This window comes from Anas platyrhynchos, chromosome 9, assembly GCF_047663525.1.
Source record: "Anas platyrhynchos isolate ZD024472 breed Pekin duck chromosome 9, IASCAAS_PekinDuck_T2T, whole genome shotgun sequence".
NCBI lineage: Eukaryota > Metazoa > Chordata > Aves > Anseriformes > Anatidae > Anas > Anas platyrhynchos.
Genome location: NC_092595.1, coordinates 11,251,165 through 11,271,054, shown reverse-complemented (window position 1 = coordinate 11,271,054; position 19,890 = coordinate 11,251,165). Strand labels below are relative to the sequence as shown.

The 19,890-nt window shown below is 46.4% G+C and overlaps 1 protein-coding gene across 8 annotated transcripts in view; it reads right to left on the bottom strand.

Moving 5' to 3' along the window:
- Positions 1-19,890, bottom strand: part of TP63 (tumor protein p63) — a 154,156-nt gene that overhangs the window by 81,334 nt on the left and 52,932 nt on the right. For 6 of the 8 annotated variants that reach the window (XM_038183806.2, XM_038183795.2, XM_038183798.2 and 3 more), the window contains 2 exons: positions 2,863-2,991; positions 1,979-2,111 (listed from right to left, as the gene is read on the bottom strand). In XM_038183806.2, the coding sequence (XP_038039734.1) occupies positions 1,979-2,111; positions 2,863-2,991 (262 nt within the window). Of the gene's footprint in view, positions 1-1,978; positions 2,112-2,862; positions 2,992-6,225; positions 6,375-6,990; positions 7,118-19,890 lie in introns of those variants that run through there. The other 2 variants (XM_038183801.2, XM_038183800.2) reach the window with 2 other exon arrangements.

The window sequence follows — 19,890 nt, the reverse complement described above, 5'->3', positions numbered from 1 at the left end:
ACATTTGTTAATGAACATGGGGACACTCAGGCTCAAGCAGCTCTGAGCTGCTGCCTTACAGTAAGTGTAAGGATGGGAAGGAATATTCCCTGCTTCCCCTTTGGCTGATCAAGACAGTGAAAAACACTCCTTAAAGATGTCACCATGCAATTTGGCCTCTCCAGAGATGCCTCCTGCAAGGCTGGGATTAAAGCCATCATAAGCAAGAAATAATTTCACAGCAAAAGCTGCCTGCCTTCCTCTTCTGACCCCAGTGCTCAGTTCAGCAGTGGTCAGAGAGGACAAGAGGAAGGGATTTCCCACTGATGTTTCACTGCACCACAGACAGGAGAGGGAGACTCTGAACAAGGGCTTCAGGCGAGCCTGCCAGCTACTGCAGCACTCTGCTGACAGCTTGGAGGAGCTGGAAATGCAAAGGCTTTGCTAGCACTCAATGCAGCAAGTCCAGGTATGGAAGGAGCAAACCTTCTGTTGGCAGCTTATAAACTATCGGGGATTGCTTTCTAAGGGAGAATAATTAGCTAAAGCCACCCATTTTGAGAAGTAGGTACCCTCAAAACATGGGGAACCTTCTGGACTAGCTACTGAAGCAGACACCATTTTACTAGAGCTGTGCTACAGCACTGGGGAAAGCCAAGAAGTGCCCTTCCAGACTCAGACTGAAGGCTTGCACGCACACAGCGCTGCCCCTCTGAGCCCACCCTGAACCAAAAGATGACCAGACTTGACATTTGTCACCTCTCTGTGCACTTGGAATGGCTTCACCACATTAGCCAAGCAGATACCCAACCTCAACATGGTCTTTCCACCCTCCACAATACTGCGAGCAAAGAGGAACATGCTACCCCATCCTGTGCCATTTTTCAGCAGCCACATCAGCCAGGCAGTGTTCTGGCACCAGGGACTGCCATCAGCATGACTTGGGAACCCTTTCACTGCAGATGCAAGCCTCGGGGTTACCAGCACTGCCAACCAACACCTCTGCTGCAAACATGCCATGGTTGAGCACGTAAGAGATGTTTTTCTATTAGTCAAGGAATTAAGTTTCTCAGGACAGAAATACAGAGGCACAAGAAAACATACAAACACTAACATAAACTTCAAAGTACACAGGATTTATACCAAAAAGTAAACAAGACTCAGGAAGAACAGAAACTAACAGCTCAAACTAGTGAAAGACCTCCTGCTCCTGCCTGCAAGAACAGCACCTGGCTTCTTCACCGGAGCTACTGGTAAGAAGAGCTCTGCCTTTGGCACAAACTGACATGAACCAGCAACCACCAGTGCCTCATCTGCATTCCAGTCTCAAAGCACACTGGTGAGACACCCACAGCCAAGACTAGTTACAAATGCTCACTAGCGCTGCCCATCTGGAGACACAAATCTAAAAAAACAATTAGGGTCTGAAACCAAGTCTTCTCTTGAAGGCCAGATACAAGTGAAAAACAAGTCAGTTAAGAACATCCTTGAGTCTCACCGCTTGGTCAGCAGAAATGCAACAGTACTCAAAACAACTATTTTAACCCTCAGGCCACATAAACAAGCCCTAAGCAAGGAGACAGCAGGAAGAGCCAAGCAGCCAAAAACAAGCACAGGAGACTCCTCAGCAATTCCACCTGTTTCACCACCTCATCCCTCTCTGCTGCCTTTGCTTTAGCAGGAGAAGAGCTGGTCTGCTGCAGCCCTGGGGAGGCACAGAGGAGCCTTTCCATGGGTCTCTCCCAGTCCCAGTTAGCCACAAGTATTGGCACTGCAGTTCACCACCAGTTGCCTGTGGCACCACGCTCCCAACCAGCTTTCATGGGTGAGACACAACAGGCAGAGCAAGAAGGAACTTCCTCAATCATAGAGAGCAGCCAGAGCAGCCACAGCTCCACCCAGAAGGGTAAAAGATCCTCAGGGAAACACATCAGGAAGGGTTTCTACTGAAACCCCTCATCTTTCTCCAAAGGTTAAAGAAATCCTTCTCTCTACTCACCCACATCGGGTCACTCAGCTCCGTATCCTGCAGCCGGACACAATCCATGCTGATTTCTATTTTATTTGTAGGGCCATTTTCAGACGGGTCATCAATGAAGTTCAAATCAATTGGCTGAACTGAGCATATTGGCCTGAAAGAAACAGAGTAACCCAGTTAAAACAGGCCAAATCCTGTCCCCTCCAACTAACCACGTGCCAGGGCGTCCCCCAGGATTTAGGCACAATCAAGACCCAGTCTCAAGACAAAGCAAGAGATTCCTAATGAGCACCCACTCACCATGCCCGTGGCAGTCCCTGAGCAGGACTGGGCCTGGAGGGATGTTTTATTTGCTTGACTAGAAAAATGAGGCAAGTCTGATGGAGTTAAATCACTGAAAGACAGAACTCAGGGAGGATTTATAGCAGTAACTGTCTCAGTATAAGTCATGGCAAGTCAGGAATGGGAACAGGGTTGGGTTTATTTCCTTCAAAGGACCTGACACTGAACTGTGCACCATCACCTCTTCTCTCTTCCTGGCATGAGGAAGGAGGAAACTTGCTGCCAGGACATCAAGAAATAGAGTCATTACCCCATTTCCCGAGGGGGAAAAATGTCACCTATCCAGCTTATGTGGTCATATGCTGGAAAGCAGTTGCCACAATAACCAAAAGTCTCAAAGAAAGTCAGTGTCAAGAATGATCCCTGCAATCTGTTCCTCATAACCCAGATAAAGAACCTCTTCACAGCTCAAGAGCTGTCACTTGGACTCACACCCACATCTTCTAAGTGACAGGTACACAGGACTCTGAAATCCCCAACGTCAGTTCCCTGAGCAACCTAACTGCACAAGCGTCCCGTCCCAAAATGCTTTCTTCCACAGGTTCCACCGAAGGATTACTTACTGCTCCAGGAAGTCCCAGATATGCTGGATCACCTCTGGGCTGAGGAACTCCCTGGGCTGCGAGCTCTGGGACATGGCCGATCGGTAGTAACTCTCCTTCCAGGAGAAGTGGCTCGGAGTTTCTACAAACCTTACAAAATAAATAATGAAAAAAAAAAGGAAAAAACACACAAAGATATGTTGAATGCATGAGACCAACTCGATGAAAACCCATAAATAGAAGCTATTGTGTGAAAAAGGAGACACGCTGAATGCCTGGGACATTCACAGCTGTACAATGCACATTCCACACTGCTGCAGATGCTGTATTTAGACAGCAGAGAATCTGGCCACCCTTCTCAATAAGTTAAATACCTCTGCGTCTACTGGGATGCTGAATCATAAGGAATCCCGAAGAGGGGGAAAACACCTCCATTTTGTTCCTGAAACATGAGCTTTTCACCTAGAGCAGGGACTTTTGGGCAGCAGGTAAAGCACTTCAGTGGTGCACAACTCCCTTCTGCCCAGCTATCTGTAGTACCTTAAATCTGTCAGTACCTTAAATCATTTAGTGACTTCACCTACACCTAGCCACTGCAGCAGAGGTCTTGGACTAAAACAAATATTCTTTAAAAAAAAAAATCTGAAAATTTGCCATATTTAAAAAATATATAACAAAGTTCCACCACATCAGGATATGCCTGCTTCCCTACCACCTTTCACCTCCAATCATTTCTGAACCCACTCGGCTGATTTCTGCCAGATCTGCTAATTACCTTGGCCATTTTTATCCCCTTAAGCTCCCGCAAGCCTCACAGAAATAGGTGGGCCCAAGAGGAGCGGTGACGAAGCCGGAGCACTCGCGCCTTCCACAGCTGCACATTCTCATCCCACTGGCCCATTTCTAAATTGAAACGCAGCAGCTTTTATGCCCGGGTCAAAATACTCAACGGCTGCAGGGACACGAGGGGGAATTTCTCGAATATATTTGCACTTGACAAAAAACTCTCAGTTCAGCTTAATTAAAGCATGGGTCAGGTGATCGCTTTTCCTCCTGCAAAGATGGGGGTACCCCACAAGATTTTCATATAAGGGTTGTTTCACCACAATGCTAGTAAACAGCAGTAGTCCCTGCCAGAGGAGCAGCTGTGACAGGAGCCAAGACTATAAATGGATTCCAAGGAGAATTAGACTAACATTTGTTTTGGCACATTTTGGTGCTGTTTAGCACAACAGTCTAAACAAATTGCAGGGAAGACCCTAACTTATTAAGCTGCCAAAATTAATAAAGTGTTTCAGATGGATGAATGAATGAACTACAGTTGTTCTTTTGCTCTACTTTTTTCCTGAAGCATCTATTACTGACGGCTGTCAGAGGAGCAATCTAGCTCTTTAGTGAATTTAAAAGGCCTCTCATGTTTTGAGAACGACTCGGGTCTGCAAAAAGCTGGGTTTTCCTCACTGCTGCTGCTCACAAACTGCATGTTGCCTGAAAAGGGCAGATAGCTTAAGAAAACTAACAGAAATCAAGTGGTTTCAGCCCCCAGATCACAGCTGAGCGTGCCTTAAAAATAGGTGAAAGTATCACTTTGGAGGTTGCTCATCTTTTTTTTCCTCTTTTAAATACAAACACCACCTTTTAAAACATCCAGAGGGGAAAAAAATATCAAAAGTACCAAAGCTAATATCTCTATCTCCCTGATGTGAGCACATACCCACGCTAAATGTGAATAAATAATCACGAGTCCTCCGAGAGCAGCAGTTATCCCACAAAGTACCAGAAATTACTCCTTTCAGGCTTTCAGTCTGGTAAGGCACTTTCAGGAGTGCCATATAGAAACCCAGACAAACAGATCTAGCCTAAAGCCTGCTATATAAGCTGAGCAGCCGTGCTATAACAAGCTTTGGAGGAGAGCAACAGGACAGGTTGGCCTCAGGTGAAGACCCACAGCTGCTCTGCCACTTATCGCAAGTGGCCTTGACTTAAACACTAACAAACACTTTTTAGGAACTCATTCCCAAGGTACTGACAACAGCCAGCCACACCAGCTCACTATTACTTGCACAGGAACCAATTTCACCAAAAAAATAAAGTTTTCATGAGAGACCGTCCTCAGAGATCTTCGTTCTTCTGAAAATCCTCTGAGCAATGAGGTTGCTGCATGCCATGACATGTCCCAGCTCTGGTTCACAGCTGCACAAAGTCCTAGGTCACAAGAAGACCAAGCAACCAGTTCAGCTCTGCTCCCTTTGCAGCCCCACGTGGCAGCAAAACAGAAGTTGCTTCTCACACACCTACCCCAACCTAGCACTCCCCACAGCACAGGAGAGGAGGGAGACACTAGCTGCACAGGGTGATAGAGCCAGAAAGCTTCTTATTCTGCACCTCTGAAGCTTTCAGGGTGTTGTATCACACCACCAAAGGACACAGCTGATGTGTCCCTGTACTAAACCCAACTCCAGTCTTCTCTGGAGAAAGATTTTCCAGCTGTGTCATTTTCATACCTGTACCCCAGCCAAGCTCCTAGCATACCATTTCTAAAAAAGCTCGTCAGGTTTTACCTGATGGCCAAAAGACACATTTCCCCATATCAAACAAAAGAAGCTCCCTGGTTAATGCTTTCACAGAAGCAAGATTTGAGACTCCTTCAACCCTCTCTGTATACAAACCACACTGTTTCCTTCCCTGTGATGTTACCAAACTCTAAACTTGGTGTTATTTACCTTAACGAACAGGCTTTAAGATAGTTGAATAGCCTCTACCAGTTTACCAAAGTAAACAAATTTGTTCTCCAACTACAAAAAAACAGCTGAAGACTGAGCAAGATCTATGCACAAATTTCACTACTCCAATTAATTGCCTTTCCCCACATCAGCAAGCCCTCAGCTTCAGTAAAATAATCCCTGAGTGCCTGAAGTTAATCACAAGAGAGCATGACTTTGCATTGTTTAAATTGTTCCTACCAGCTGCTGTTTTTTTTTTTTTTATTTTATTAACAGACACTTAAACAACACCCCTTTCACCCGCAGCCACTCATACCAAAGCGCATCACAGGAGATAGCGCTGCTAAACACAGCCTGCTGTACCAAAACACTGACTGTGACAGGACAAAGCACCCTGGTAAGTCCTGTCAGGCCCGCCCTCTGCTTTAAATCCACAAACTATACACTTAATTCACTGCATTAACGGCTGAAGTAGTCAGCAGGCAGCTTGCCACAAGCTATAAGCACACTAAGGTGGAACTGCAGAGGGATTTATAGCCCCCATTAAGCTGGGAGCTGAACAGGACATCACACTCATGAACCTTCTCCTTTAGAGGTCACCAAGGTATCTTTAATTAAAAGAAATAGCAGTTTAAATCTTCTCTGAGGGACATAATCTCACCAAGAGCACAGGGTTTGCTGGCACCGTGCTGTGGCACTGCTCCTCAGCCACTAGCTCCCAGGGTAGCCTCCTGCTGCGGCCTAGCCCAGCCCTACTTTGCTTATCCTGCAGGAGCTGAAGGAGTCACAGCCTAGACTCCAGGTGAAAGCACTTTGCCAGATTCACCCTGTTGATTTGAACACTGTTGATTTGAAGATCGTTTCCCCATCACAGTGGGGCTGTACCCCAGCTGATTCAGTTTGCCATCACACTGAGGAGTGAGGACTCTGCAAACTGGCAGGGAAAGCAGCATTAGCTGTGCCCACACAGCAAGTAACACCAGAGCACCAAATAACACAACTCCCTTGGAATGTTAAGCTTTGCATTTAAAAAATAAAACAAAGTAAAACTAGCTAGCATAGCTTTTGGCTTTCACAAGCTTTAGTCCATCAACACTGCTGAGGGTCCCTGCTCAGCTCAGCACCCTTGAGCCAGGGGGGAAGCCAAAGGAAAGCAAGGCATTGCAGCTCCCACTATCTCATTCTAACCACATACTTTCTACTCTTTATTACCTTTTTCCCTTTCCCACGTTCACATCAAAAACATAAAGGAGAAGCAACAACACACAACAACAACAAATCTCTTTCTGCCCCAGAAAACAGCGACAGAAAAACGTTAAACTCAACTATTGCAATATAGCAGCATTCCCCACCTAAACAGCTAACTTTCACTATGCATAACCTTTCTTAGAAAGGACTAAAACCAAAACGTTAAGGCTTGACTTACCACTGGGACAAGGCAGGAGGTCCTGTAGAAAGTAAGACCTGGGTTTTATACAGAGCATGCCCAGACCCTCCTGTGTAGCCTCGACCTTAAAGGCAGATGTGTCCTGCTTTCTTCTTTCCTGTTTTTCTCCTGCTTTGTACAGGGTTAGACATGATGCATGGCATAACTTAGCACCCCTGTGGTGCATGCTGAGGACCCACAATCTCCTTACAAATATAAGGCTACCACAGCCAGGCGGATAACATAGTTTTTTTCAGTTTCCACTCCAAAACACACTCGGACACTTCAATGCTCCAATGCTCTCTAGACTACCCCCAAGGTTTAAAGTTAATTACATTGGGAAATCAGAGTAAGATATCTTAGTGAAATTTCTAGGTTGGCTTTCAGATCTGAGCACCTCCCATTTTCCTTAGTTTCCCTGGAGCTCAGCACCTCTGGCAAGTGTGTTTTTTTTTTTTTTTTTTTTTTTTTTTTTTTTTTTTTTTGAGTTTCTCTTTCCCCCCTGCAGTGGGGGAAAACTGAGAAAGTTTAAAGCTGACATAAAGCTGACAGTTTATGAGTGCAAACTCTCATAAACTGTCAGCGTGGCTTATAGATTCTGAGCTTCATGGCTTCATACTGATTCTCTGCATTATAAAACCACAGTGTGAAATCTTGTGGGAAGAAATCATTCGCAGTTGGGACAAATAGAATGATTTGGAGCTTTTTTATTGTCTACTGGCAAAGTTAAAGAATAGCTCTTTCTGCTTCTCCCCACCAAATGCCTCTCGTGGGTGTACAGTTTTCTGTCACTGGGTCTGTAGTACTCAGTCAGTGGACAAAGCAGATGGGGCCAGAGAAATCTGTCTTTGTAAGCTACGGATTTTTCTATTTGTTGATAATATATATTCCTCTAAAGGAGCTGGTGGTAGAGTGCTTAGGAAACCTTGATGCAGAGAGAGCATCTAGTCTTATTAAGAAAGCACTTCCACAGTATACAAATGAACCAAAAGAATAATTAATAATGTCTAAATAATGATATCTAATGTGTCTCATTTTATTCATAGCTCTCAAAGTGCTCTACAAAGGAAGACAGAATAATTACTCCCATTTTACCTGTGGGAAAACTAAGGCACCAGGAGGTCATAGGATTACTCATGGTTACTCAGCAAGCCAGTCGTGCAGCCAGAAATACAGCCTTGGTCACCTCAGTGCCAGCCTGGTGCTGCACAAAAGGAACTGATGATTTGGGGTGTCTAGGCAGAGACATTGAAAAGAGACTCAATATCTTCAGGTACAGTACTTGCTGCACTTCCTAGAGCAACAAAGCGCCCAGACTTCATTTATCTTTAGGCACCAAAATGCTGATTCCCAGGAATGAATATCAGGGCTGCCAAAACGCTGTGACTTGCTTTACACCACACTTGAAGTTCAGGGTACAAACAGGATCCAAATCCAGATGTCCAGGCTAAAACCTAACCTTTCTTCCTGTGTGCTTACAGCAGTTAACCACTGAACAGCCCCTAATTCATGCATATATTAATATATTAGCTCTTTATTGCCACGAGGTGTGGGCTTGGTAGGGAAGCAAGACACAGAGCAGAGCAGTCGGCAGCCTCAGATTGGCTCTAGCAATCCCAATCCACGTGCTGGTCTCTGCCTTCTCCGGTTACACGTGGAAGGTCATCAAACAGAACAATAAACAAATGATTATAAATTCATGGGAACTACGCTTAGCTGCCTGGATCTTGCTATTACTTGGATGTGTAGTCTTAAAGCGGGGAGGGGGCTCTTTCTCGGACCTCACCGTTGAAACTCGAGGAATTGGCAGAGCTCGTCCTGCCGGAATTCCCCCCGCTCTGCATTTTAACACTGCCGTGATTTGTAGACATCGCTACCTAATGAAGCGCACAGCTGTGCAAGAGGAGAAGGAAGCGGGGGTCTGGCAGCACGGGACAGGCGTGCGCCTGGCAGGCAGCGTCATCTGGAATTCCCCAGAGTGAGAAGCGTGCTCAGCCCCCCCAGTCACCCTTGCCTGGCCAAGTACACAATGGAGAACTTCTGCAACCAGTCGTGTTCCTTGCCATGATCAGAGGGAGCAAAAGGAAAGCCCATAGGTAGACAGGGAGCCCACGAGAGGCTGACTCCCGTTGCAGCAGAGGCAGGTTGTGCTGAGCAGCAGGCATAAGCATTCATGCTCCTTTAGATTTCCAGCCCAGCTTTCAGATTTAGCTTTCTGCAATCTAGATCTCCAGCACTTTCTCTAAATCCTTCAGATTGTCCTCCCATATAACACTGTTCCTACGTGTCAATCCTATAAAGTAGTTCCAGATAAAGGGTGATGGATGCATGGGTTTGGAAGGGCAAATTCAAGGAATAACAAACACTGACACAGGATTATTATTATTATTATTATTATTATTATTATTATTATTATTATTATTATTATTATTTTGAGACAGCATACAACTTTCACTGATAGTTCAAATGGTCATCTTTTATGGTCATCTTTTTTTTTTTTTTTTTTTTTTTCCCCCCCAGATCCCACATCTGTTGGATGTTTTCCAATCTGCAGTCTCACTGAGAAATGTATAGACAACAGCATGGGTTATAGGAAAGGGCTGCCAGTAGAAAAGTGATCCAGCAACAGAGATGTGCAGTAGAAAACCGAGGAGGTGAACTGCCCAAAGGGTGAACCCCAGGCTCAGAAGCAGCCTCCAGCTTAGGAGATTTGGGGAGCATGTGAGTGGAACTAGGATTGACAGTAGCAAAGGATTCTGTGACTCTGCTGGGGTCCTGGGGCCCTACAGCATCTATCAACGAAAGCCTAGGGAGGACTGGAGCTTCTTCCTATTCTCTAGGCAAATGATACCTGCATTGTACATACCCTGCTTCGGCTATGAGGTGTATGAGATTTAGAGGAATTAAAGCAACTTTGTCTCAGAGGAATGCTGACTGCATTGCTTCAAAGAAACGGCGTTCTGGTGAGTCTGCTGTAAGCGCATCCCAGTTTCCCTGTGACTTAATTTTCTCTTTTGGGGAATGTATGTGTGTGAGTGGAGCAGAAAGGGGGAGGAAGGATGGTTCGGCTTTCCGGTTGCTCTTTGCTTGAGCCTTCAGTGCGAGGACAAAACTGACCTATATCAAAGAAAGTGAAACTGCCTGCACGGAATGATCCTCCTCATTCACCATGCTGAAAAACACGAGGGGGATTTTCTCCCATTCATCATCTTCTTTCACTTAGAGTCATCTTGCGTTTGACTGTGCCCGCAGTGGATGCAACCTTCTCAGCTCCGCGGCGTCCCCTCGAAGCACGTTATATCACTGCAGCCCCAGCCCCACGCCAGCACCCTGCTCCAGCAGAACTCCCTGGGGAGAAAAGGGTGCTCCAAGCACCAGCACAGCCCTGCTGAGGGGCTCTCGGCCTGGGCACTGCACAGCCCACTGCAAACTGAAGCCAGACAGCTTCAGAACATCAGCAGCAACCCAGGAACCCACCACCGCATCTGCTATCTACATCTTATCATTACCAGCCTGACAACAGTGACCACTTCTACATGTCAGAGGCATTTCTTTGTCCTCAGGGCTTCAAGCAGCTAATTGCTCCACCAGCACCAGGCATCATCCCCTAACTGTCACAGCAAAGTACCCCTATTTCTTTTTCCTCCATCCATTAGCATCCTGTGAACTTTCCCAGACCTCTCTTATCTCCCACTCACCCTGGACACCCCCTTCTCCACCCTCAGCTTCTCACCCATCCTTGGAAACTACCTCCTCACCCGGCCGCGGACATTCCCTCCCCTCTGCTTGGCCCAGACACCCACTCCCTTTCTCGGCAGGGGCAGAGAGAGACAACGCTCTGGCCAAGGTGTAAGCCCTGCCACAGCACGTCCTCCACCATAAAAGACGTTTTCCTGCCTGCTGCTTGCTAGTATGGGATACAGAGCCCTCATGACCTCCAAAAAAACACCTATGAGCCTGAGCAACCCACTTCAGGAAGCTGGGGCTCGTGCCCGTCTTTGCCCTTTCATTTCAGAGCTACAGCAATGCCACCAGCTTTGCAAAGCACACAGGGTCCTCCTGGCAATCTGTACATCTCCAGGGAGACACTGTTCTGAGCCTTTCCCAACTTAAATAGTAAAAGAAAATTTAAATCTCCGCCCACTTTTGAAAAGCGCTGTAAAACCGATTAGGAAGCACTCACAATTGTATTATGTTGTAACTCACTTTTGCAGCCAGTCCTCGGCCCAAGCCTATCTGCAGCGGTGCTTAAAGGTGGTGCTCATCTGGAGAGGGAGCGGTGGGAGCTGCCGGGCGGAGGGGAAAGCTTTGCTGTACCGAGAAAGTCTCACAAGCGACGGGAGCGGAAAATCCAGGCCCAGCCCTCAAAATTCTGAGGTAATTTTAAGCCGAGTTTGAAAAGAAGAATTGCAAGGTAGACTTTACGGGGAAAGTGTTCAGAAACATATTCAAGTCCATTAAAAAAGAAGAAGAAGAAAAAGAAGAAGAAAGAAATCCCTTTGGCCTACACAAAAAGTGTTTCACCTGCTCAGTTTTAGACACTGCTGTGCAGTACAAAGGGAGCCCCTGCTTTCATCAGGCAGCTCATTTCTCGAGGTGAAGGAGGAGAAAGGAAGGCATTAAATGCCCAAAGCAGCCCAAACCAGCCAACCCCATCCCTTCTGGTTATCCAGACCTCTGTAACACCAAGGATTAGTAACAGAAAACAAAACAAAACAACCCCAGGAACATGAGTGTGAGTTCACTTTTAAGATTACAGTCATGACAAAATACAGCTATTACAGGCCTTCATCACTGCATTGCAGTGATTTTAGGTATGGAAAAAGGAAAATTAAACAGTTCTGAAAAAACTATGGTCAGAAACCTGAGACCTTCCTGAGGCTTTCTGAATCCAGTCCCCCCTTTGAGCTTTGCTTATCAGTATTTTCCTTCGAGCATTTACCTAATAATATTTTTTGCAGCAGCCTGTTGCTGTCCATTTTTTAACAAGGAGCTTGCTCTTAGTATTTCCCACAGGAAACGAGGAGGCCTGGGTTTTCCCTCTTTAAACTATTGTCTGCTAAAATTTTGCAGTGCTGCGTGCAGCCAACATCTCTCAGGTTTCACTAGCCTACCTCCTCCACCACCTCCAGCACAGAGACCACAACACAGAGCCAGAAATCGCTGTATTTATTACGGATGGTAAAATAACTCAGCCAAGCGCATCAGAGCTTCAGAGAGGCAGCCAGGGTATCAGGAACGGGCTCTCACGAGATGCTCACGGCTCTGGAAGAGGCCAGAGCTTGGAATTAGCATCTCCTCCTAATGGCTGAGCACGCACAGAGCAAGTGCCAACCACCAGCAGCACGGTGCCAAGCAGGCCTAAGAGAAAGCCCCCAGATGAAGGGTTTGCCACAAGCACAGCCAGTCCCCTGAGCCACGGATGTGCACGGTGCCAGGGAGACCTCTTTGGGTTCCTGAGCAGCTTGCTTGTCAGAACAATGAAAGTGAACAGAGCAACTGTTACAGTCAGTGCAGCCTTGCTTGAATTTTTTGATGTGTGCAGGAATCCGGTCCTCTCTCTGCCAGGGCCTTCCCAACAGCTCTTGGGGTTGGTTTGCCCAAGGGGAAGGCACTGGGCAGTCCAGCACGATGAGCAGCAGGTGCTGAGATGCTGCTGTCCCCAGCCACACAGCGCAGACAGTCCCCAAACCTGTCTGCTTTGAGGAGGGACTGGTGAGGGGACATCCCAGCAAGGGGACATCCCATGCAGGTTTCGATTCAGTCCCCCCATGGGGAGGGAGCAAAGCAAGAGAAATCCTGCAGCCCATGCTGGTTTTCAGCCTTGGGATACTACGTGTGGCAGGGCATTTAGTCATACAAACATAATCAAAGAGGAGGGGGACAGCTTCCTAGGCTGCAAACATTAAATACGTGATTCTTGTTTAGAACAGGAGGGTCTCACAGACTGTCGACTGCAAAAGATTCGTGACATTTTGAGCATTCAGGCAAGACTCTTGGCTCCCTGCAGCACCTACTCTTCCGAAAGTCACCTTAGTCTTTGGTTACACAAACTCTTATTGATTAACCACACAGGGGACTTACAAAGCCTCTCAAGCTCTCTCGGGAAGGTTGAATTTTACAAAAATAAAGTAAATCATCACGATAATGCAGAAAGTCCCTAGAACTCTTTAAAAGCAGGAAACTGCAAAGAGCAACATCCTGTGGTTCAGTAAATAATTAAAATGCAAACCAGAAACACCAGCAAAACAGATGTTAGGTGCAGTCCTGCAAAGTGAATTTGGTTGAAGGTCTCACTTATTACCTCACAGCCAGTCTGCTAAACCCAATGTACTTTAGATGATAAAAAAATAATAATAATAATCTTCCATTCCCTACCCCTGCCACCGCTGATGTTCCTACAGGAAAATGAGGTTTTCTGCTGAATATGATGCTGGCTGCATTTTTCAGCTTGTAGCAACCCTGTGGCAGGCCAGCTATTGCTAAGCCCAAGGGCAGAGAGAATCCTTCTCCCAAATATAGGAGCACTTGCAAAAACTTTATTCTATGTCACAAATTAACTGCAAGACAGGGCAGATGAAGGACAAAGAAATAACAGATTACAGTCCTGGAAGACAAGGACAAGTAAACTGCTTATCAGAAATGCTGCTAGAGTGTGTGGGAACAATACCTGCCGTGCTCACGGAACCTTCACTTGTGCAACTATGCCTGGTGTTAAGAAATTACAGGCTTGGCTCCCCATAATTTTATCAATACATTGCCACACCCAATGTGATTTATCATTTTTGCTTGTGATTATCTTAAAGCACTAGCTCCTGGAGTGCTGTGAGTACACCAGAATTCCCAGCTCCACCAACAACAGGAATAATGTTGCCAGCCTGCATGTTTTGAGAAGAAAAATTCAAAAATAAAAATGAACAAAGATGGAAGAAAATGTAAAGGATTTTTTTTTTAATAATATTATGTTTTTATTCTTGTGTTATCTGTCCACCTAATGCTCGTGCTATCTCTCAGAGCTGCTGCTCACATTGCAAGCTTCTTTCCACGCATTGTTTCAGCATGCATCAACTTAGGGGCAGACCAACATGCTAAATAGGCATCTTTAACCTCCCAACAGCAAGGTTTCGTAAACAGAATTATTTTTGTGTTGCAAAGAGCCTGTTGAACCCCTGATCGCTTACGGCAGGGTTTCCCCCTGCTCACTCTTTGGGGCGGCTGTTCCCTTTATAGCTCCATGCACTAACTGAATTCCCCTTGCTCATCTGCATCAGCGTTCATCGTGTCAGGCCACCTGTGGCATTCAAACACCTGATAGGAGTTGACTCAGCAGCAAAATCCCACACGGTGATGGTCTGGTACACCACGGGAAGTCATTGCACACGGGTAAGCCCTAGGAACAGGTACAGATGTTTTGTGAAGCTACACAAGCGTGTGGGATGATATTACCTATCTATTAGCAGCAGACCTATTCAAACAGCACTCAGAAATTCATTAGAATGAAGCATTTTCCTTCTAATTATTTCAGTTTTGATCACAGGTTACAGCTCCTCAAAAAGTTAAAGAGAACAGAAGTGAAAATGTGTACGGCAGTGTAACTGCTGGCTTCCACCACAATGCCCGAGTTCCCACGGAGGTTTTCGCAGAAGTGCACAACAAGCTCAGAGCTCAGTTCCTTGTGAAGGCACCAAATAAATACCCAGGTTTTCTTGATTTCTTACTCCTTGATTATAAAATCCCTGTTTTATAAGAGGAGCTGTTGCAAGTCAGCTTGTATCAGGGAGCTACCTCACAAATCAGCATGGGATTATATTTATAGCACGTACCACGAACACCCTAAACATCTCTAAACAGATGAGCTATTGAGAACTTGTTTCTTTAATCTCTTCAGCTTTTTTTTTTGTGGAAGTTGAAGTTGAGCAAGATCCTATGAATTAGGTATTCTCTCCTCAAAGGAAAAAGGACCACATGAAAGACTTCACACATTTTCCTTCCAGTCCTTTGAGAGATGGAAAAAACAGAAAACGGTCAATTTGGTTCCCCCTTAATCCTTTAAGCAGCACTAAAAGGACCTCCAAGCAGACAAATATATATATATATATATATATATATATATATATATTTTTTTTTTTTTTTTGACACTCTGAAGAGCCTGTACTGCTTTGAAGAGGAAAAGAGAAAAGTGATGTCTCTGGCACTGACTGGGAAGGGGCTGTGACAGCCTCAGCACAACGCGGTTTCTCTGACACAGAGCAAAGAGGTCTGGTCGGGACTAAATAGAGGAGGGCAGTGAGGGAAAAGCAGACTGCAAGGGCTTTGCTGGAAGAGAGAACTTAAGAGAAATGAAGTTAATATGCTGCCCTTGAGCCATGTTTTGTAAATCTGCACACCACATGCTGCCCCCTCCTGCACCCCTGCTCCAGCCAGGGAACCCCCTTAGGATTTCTACCAGGGGTGAGAGCACAGCCATGCAGGTGACCACCACCTCCTGCACACAGGCCAAGAAAAAAGCCTCTCCCCAGCTCCCCTCCACTTTTCCCTCCTGTACAGAGCCAACCCTGCTCCTCCAGAAGTCACCGACCATGCTGAACACACCACGAGCTGCTCAGGACCGTTTCTGGCCCCTCTCTGTGTCTTTGGAAAGTACCTGCTGTACCACTGGCTGTTTCTGCAAAAAGACCTATGCGAAGCCACGTGGCTTCAGGTCTCTCTGCTAGTATGGCAAATCCGGGCTCCCATCTCAAAGGTGACAGCAGATTAGACTTGTCAACCCTGTCATGCCTGGAATTAGGTTATTTTATTCAGCATCACACAGTAAGAGGAAAGAGGAAAAGCACTTGGTTACCTAAATGCAAGCGCTCTGCGGAGCTCTGCATATGAGATGAACCCCTCCTGCAAGATATTAACCTGTTACAGCTTAAACACCTCTCTGCCCCAGTAACCCCAGCTAATACCCAAAGGAAAGGATTGCTGCTGACACCAGCACTGATTCACGGCTGTGAAGGGACGCAGCTGCTCACTGCTGCCTGGGATCAGGAGGGGCAGCTTGCTTGTATTGCTTGAGCGTGCCCCCTTCCAACCCAAAGGGAGGAAACCTGCTGTTTAATTACTAATCATTAATGACAGCAGAGCATTGCCTATCAGCACTGATGAGAGGTAGAGAGTTTTTCACATTTATGCTGCATTGCAAGCGTTAACATTGGCGAGGCTCCTATCTGATAATTGACATCTGTTTGCCAGCCCTGTCTGATAGGTGTGGGAACTGAAGAAGAAAGGTGAAGTGACACGTGCAAGGCTCCTGATGAAAGATCCCTTTTGAACCCAGGAGTTCTGGCCCTGCTCACCAAAATCTGTCTGGATACAGCACCCAGCAGACGATGCTGCTGTGCCCTTCCCTTCCTTCCGTGCCCAACTAATTTCTGACACTTTCCCTCATTCTCTTCTACCAGATTTTCTACATAATCGGTTGCTTGTTTTCTCCTTTGCTTGATTGTTGTGTTCTTTTTGATTTATTTATTTATTCTTAGCAACTCCTCAGCCAAAACCCAGAGCCATGCCTCAGACATCCAGTTTCCCGCACGGCCCCGTTATTAGTGAGATTTGGGAGGCTGGGCTCACATCGCGCTGAGAACACAAAACCAGAAATGAAAGAGGAAAGAGTAGTTAGTGCAAGGGGCCTTTCATTCAGAAGGGAGGAGCGAGCCACAGCAAATGCCTTCAAAACACTGGCAACCCGAAATTAGCCTGGGCGCGGGGAGGGGGTGAACAGGGCAGGCAGGACCCCGTGCAGAGCACGAGCAGGTGCATTCCCCACAGCTCCAAAAGGAGGGGGCTTCTGGGCAAAGCACAGCCTAATGACCATTATTTCCAAGAACTCAAGTAACTTATCTGTAAACATCACTCCCCCAACCAGGCATTACCTGGAAGAAAAAAAAAAAAGAAAAGAAAAACAAAAAAGGAAAGAAAAGAAAAAAAAAAGGCAGCTTTGGAGAGCGAAACTAATTACATAGCTCTCAACAGCTGGACTTTGATCATAATTACAGTGCCGTCTTCTTGCATTAGCGTCTTTCAACTGCAGCTAGGTGGGCACTTCTTGGAAGGTGGAAATCCCGCCCGTTTCACATCAGTTGTTTTATGACTCAGAGCTAGCCTGGGTTTTCTGCAGCAAAGGATGAGCTTTGGCTCCCACGTTACTATCCGAACAACAATTCATGGGGTCAGGCTTCAGTACAGGTGCCTCTGTCCTTACAGCATCTCCTTCCCGGGGTCAGGAGTCAGAGCACTGAGCCTGCTCTATCACCAATTTCAGGCATTTCATGTCAATCCCTTTATAAGGGAAACAAGCAGAAAAACTTTGAGGTTTTTGTCTGATTCTCTTGCTGCTCAGTTTTAGCATCTTGTAGATCTTTCTGCTTAGAGGCAGAGCTGAGTCTGGATGTACCCATCCAAGCTCACATCAGGCAGCCACGTGATGTGCCTGCACCCCTCATTTCTGCACAGGGATGTAAGTCCCATCGGTGCCCCGTATCCCTGTGTCCCTCTCACCTGGGTGCAGTTCCAGCACCAAACCCCAGCAGGGTGCATACAGGAGGAAATTGCTTGTCCCATGTCCCAGCCAAGTTGTCTGTCCTTTTGTGTGATGCAGTGAGTGCTTTTGTTTTGATAAACACATTTGCAAAGAAATAAATAGCCTAGATGAGAGAGAGGGGGCAGAAACTGCTGAGAGTGGGACTGGGGTTGCCTAAACCCTAAGAGTCAGTGCTGCCAGTCCAGGCACCCAATCCTTTTTCTCATCTGTGGCACTGCATTACTGCACTGCTTGGATGCAGTGTGGCGAAACAACAGGCAGTAAGCATGCAAGCATTACAATGGCACATCAGTGAACCCTCCTCAACGTGAACTGGATTCATCTCTTGACAAAAGGAAATGTTTCAGCTGGCTCCCAGCCCATCTGCCTGCCAAACACCCCCAAAGTGATGGGATTCATAAACGAAGCAATGGCAGGGGGTAAGTCTAAGCCACACTTCTTCCCCCTCCATCCCATCTCATGGCTGCTGGAGAAGTCAGCCTGGGACACATAACCCAGAGCCACCTCCACCATGGAAGGAAGCCCATGTAGCCAGCAGGGTCGGACAGGAACAGGGCACAGAGCTACAGGGATGTCAGCACGACCACCCTCCCTCCCTCCCTTTTCAACAGGGTTTCAAACACTTTTCACAACTGCTTTTTTGCCAGCATGCCTCAGCTCAGTGTTCTAGGTTTGCTGTTTGTGTTGTTATTACATATAATTTTAAGGAAAGATATATTCATACAGCCAGAATTGCAAAGAAGCACATCAGTATTAGCTAAATAAAGCACTTTGACCACATCAAAGCAAAAATGTTTCAAACTGTAAAATAAATGCAATTATGAAACTGTTTAATTTTGTTAAATCAGTCAGAAGAATGTCACCCAGCATATCATGAAAGATATCCAACTGACAGAGCTTAAAGCACAAAGTGTGAATGTCCTCACACCGAGAAAATTATTTCAGGGAGCAACTTCCAGCTGATTTTGACCACGCAGAGCATGGCCTCTAATATCTGGACAAATGCCACTCTCAGTTCATGAAAACAGACATGCATAACAGCTGAGACATGTTGTTACTCTAAGCCAGATCTTGATCAGGTTTTATGACTGAGGGGTGTCACAAACTTTATCTGTCCCAAGCTGTCCCGAGGCTTCCCACAGCACAATGGTCACTCACAGAAACCCCTCGTGCTGCTAAGGAGCTGCATTTCTAGAGAAAGGCCTGATTAGCTGGAGGATACAGATTTAAAGGTGAGAAAGACCCATTCCAGTAGTTCTATAAAGGACATCCAAGGGAATTTTATTCTTTAATTCCTGCTCCCGATGGGATTTTTGCCTGAGCCGCAATGCCAATTCTACAAACCCGTTCTTTGACACAGGATGGGATGGATGGGATGGAGTTCAGAGCATCTGGAAAGCTGTCCCAGAGCTCAGGTACCCTTGCTAGTGCATCTTTGAGCTTTCCAATGTTTAAATAATATATAAAAGACCCCCACTGCTCCAATCTCCAATCTGCCCTCCTGGATGGGCGCTGCTCCAGCATTGCTCTCCTCCTGGCCACATGCAGCTCCCGGGTGGGTTTGGGAGAGCAGTGTGTGGCCTCGCAGCCCCGTGTTCGTGTTGTGGAAGGTCTCGTCGGGGAAACCAATACCCCCGGCCCCGTTCCACATTCCTCCACCGTGGCAGCACAGCCAAGGACTGCGTGCTATGTCCCAGCTCCCCTCCTCTCCTTCCCTGCCACTGGCCCCGAGGAGCGCCGAGCGCAGGGTGGCACCGGGCGCCTGCACGTTAAGGGGGAAAAACAACAACACTGCGACAAGTCATAATAGCAGGGGAGGAAAAAAAAAAGTAGAGATCAGAGTGGCCGAGCCCTCTCTTCAGCAGATGGCTATGCAACACATGCACGGTGCAGAGGATGAGTTAACAGTTAACCCTTCCACGGATCGAATGCCGTGGTGAGACCCCAGGCAGAGCTTCTGCAAAGCACAGCCAGAAAGTAGCCTTAAAGCAGCTTGACAAGCGACTGCACTCGGAGGATTTCACCTCTCTGAACTTTACGACTGGAAAAATACCATCTACATGTCATTTACATGCTTAAATATAGTAGCTCCTATTGGGAGAAACAAACAAACCGACAATGTGATATGGTGATACCTCATGCGGACATGCTCTTTTATCTGCTGGAAAGTTATAAAACACAGCTTAACAACAAAGCTAAAATAAGAGTGGTTGTCAGGCTCTATATTGGCTGTTAAACGGAGTGAAAAAATATTCTTTGAGAAGCGCTTTCTCTTAGGAGATGTTTTTTCTTCTCTGCATCTTTTAAATGATTTA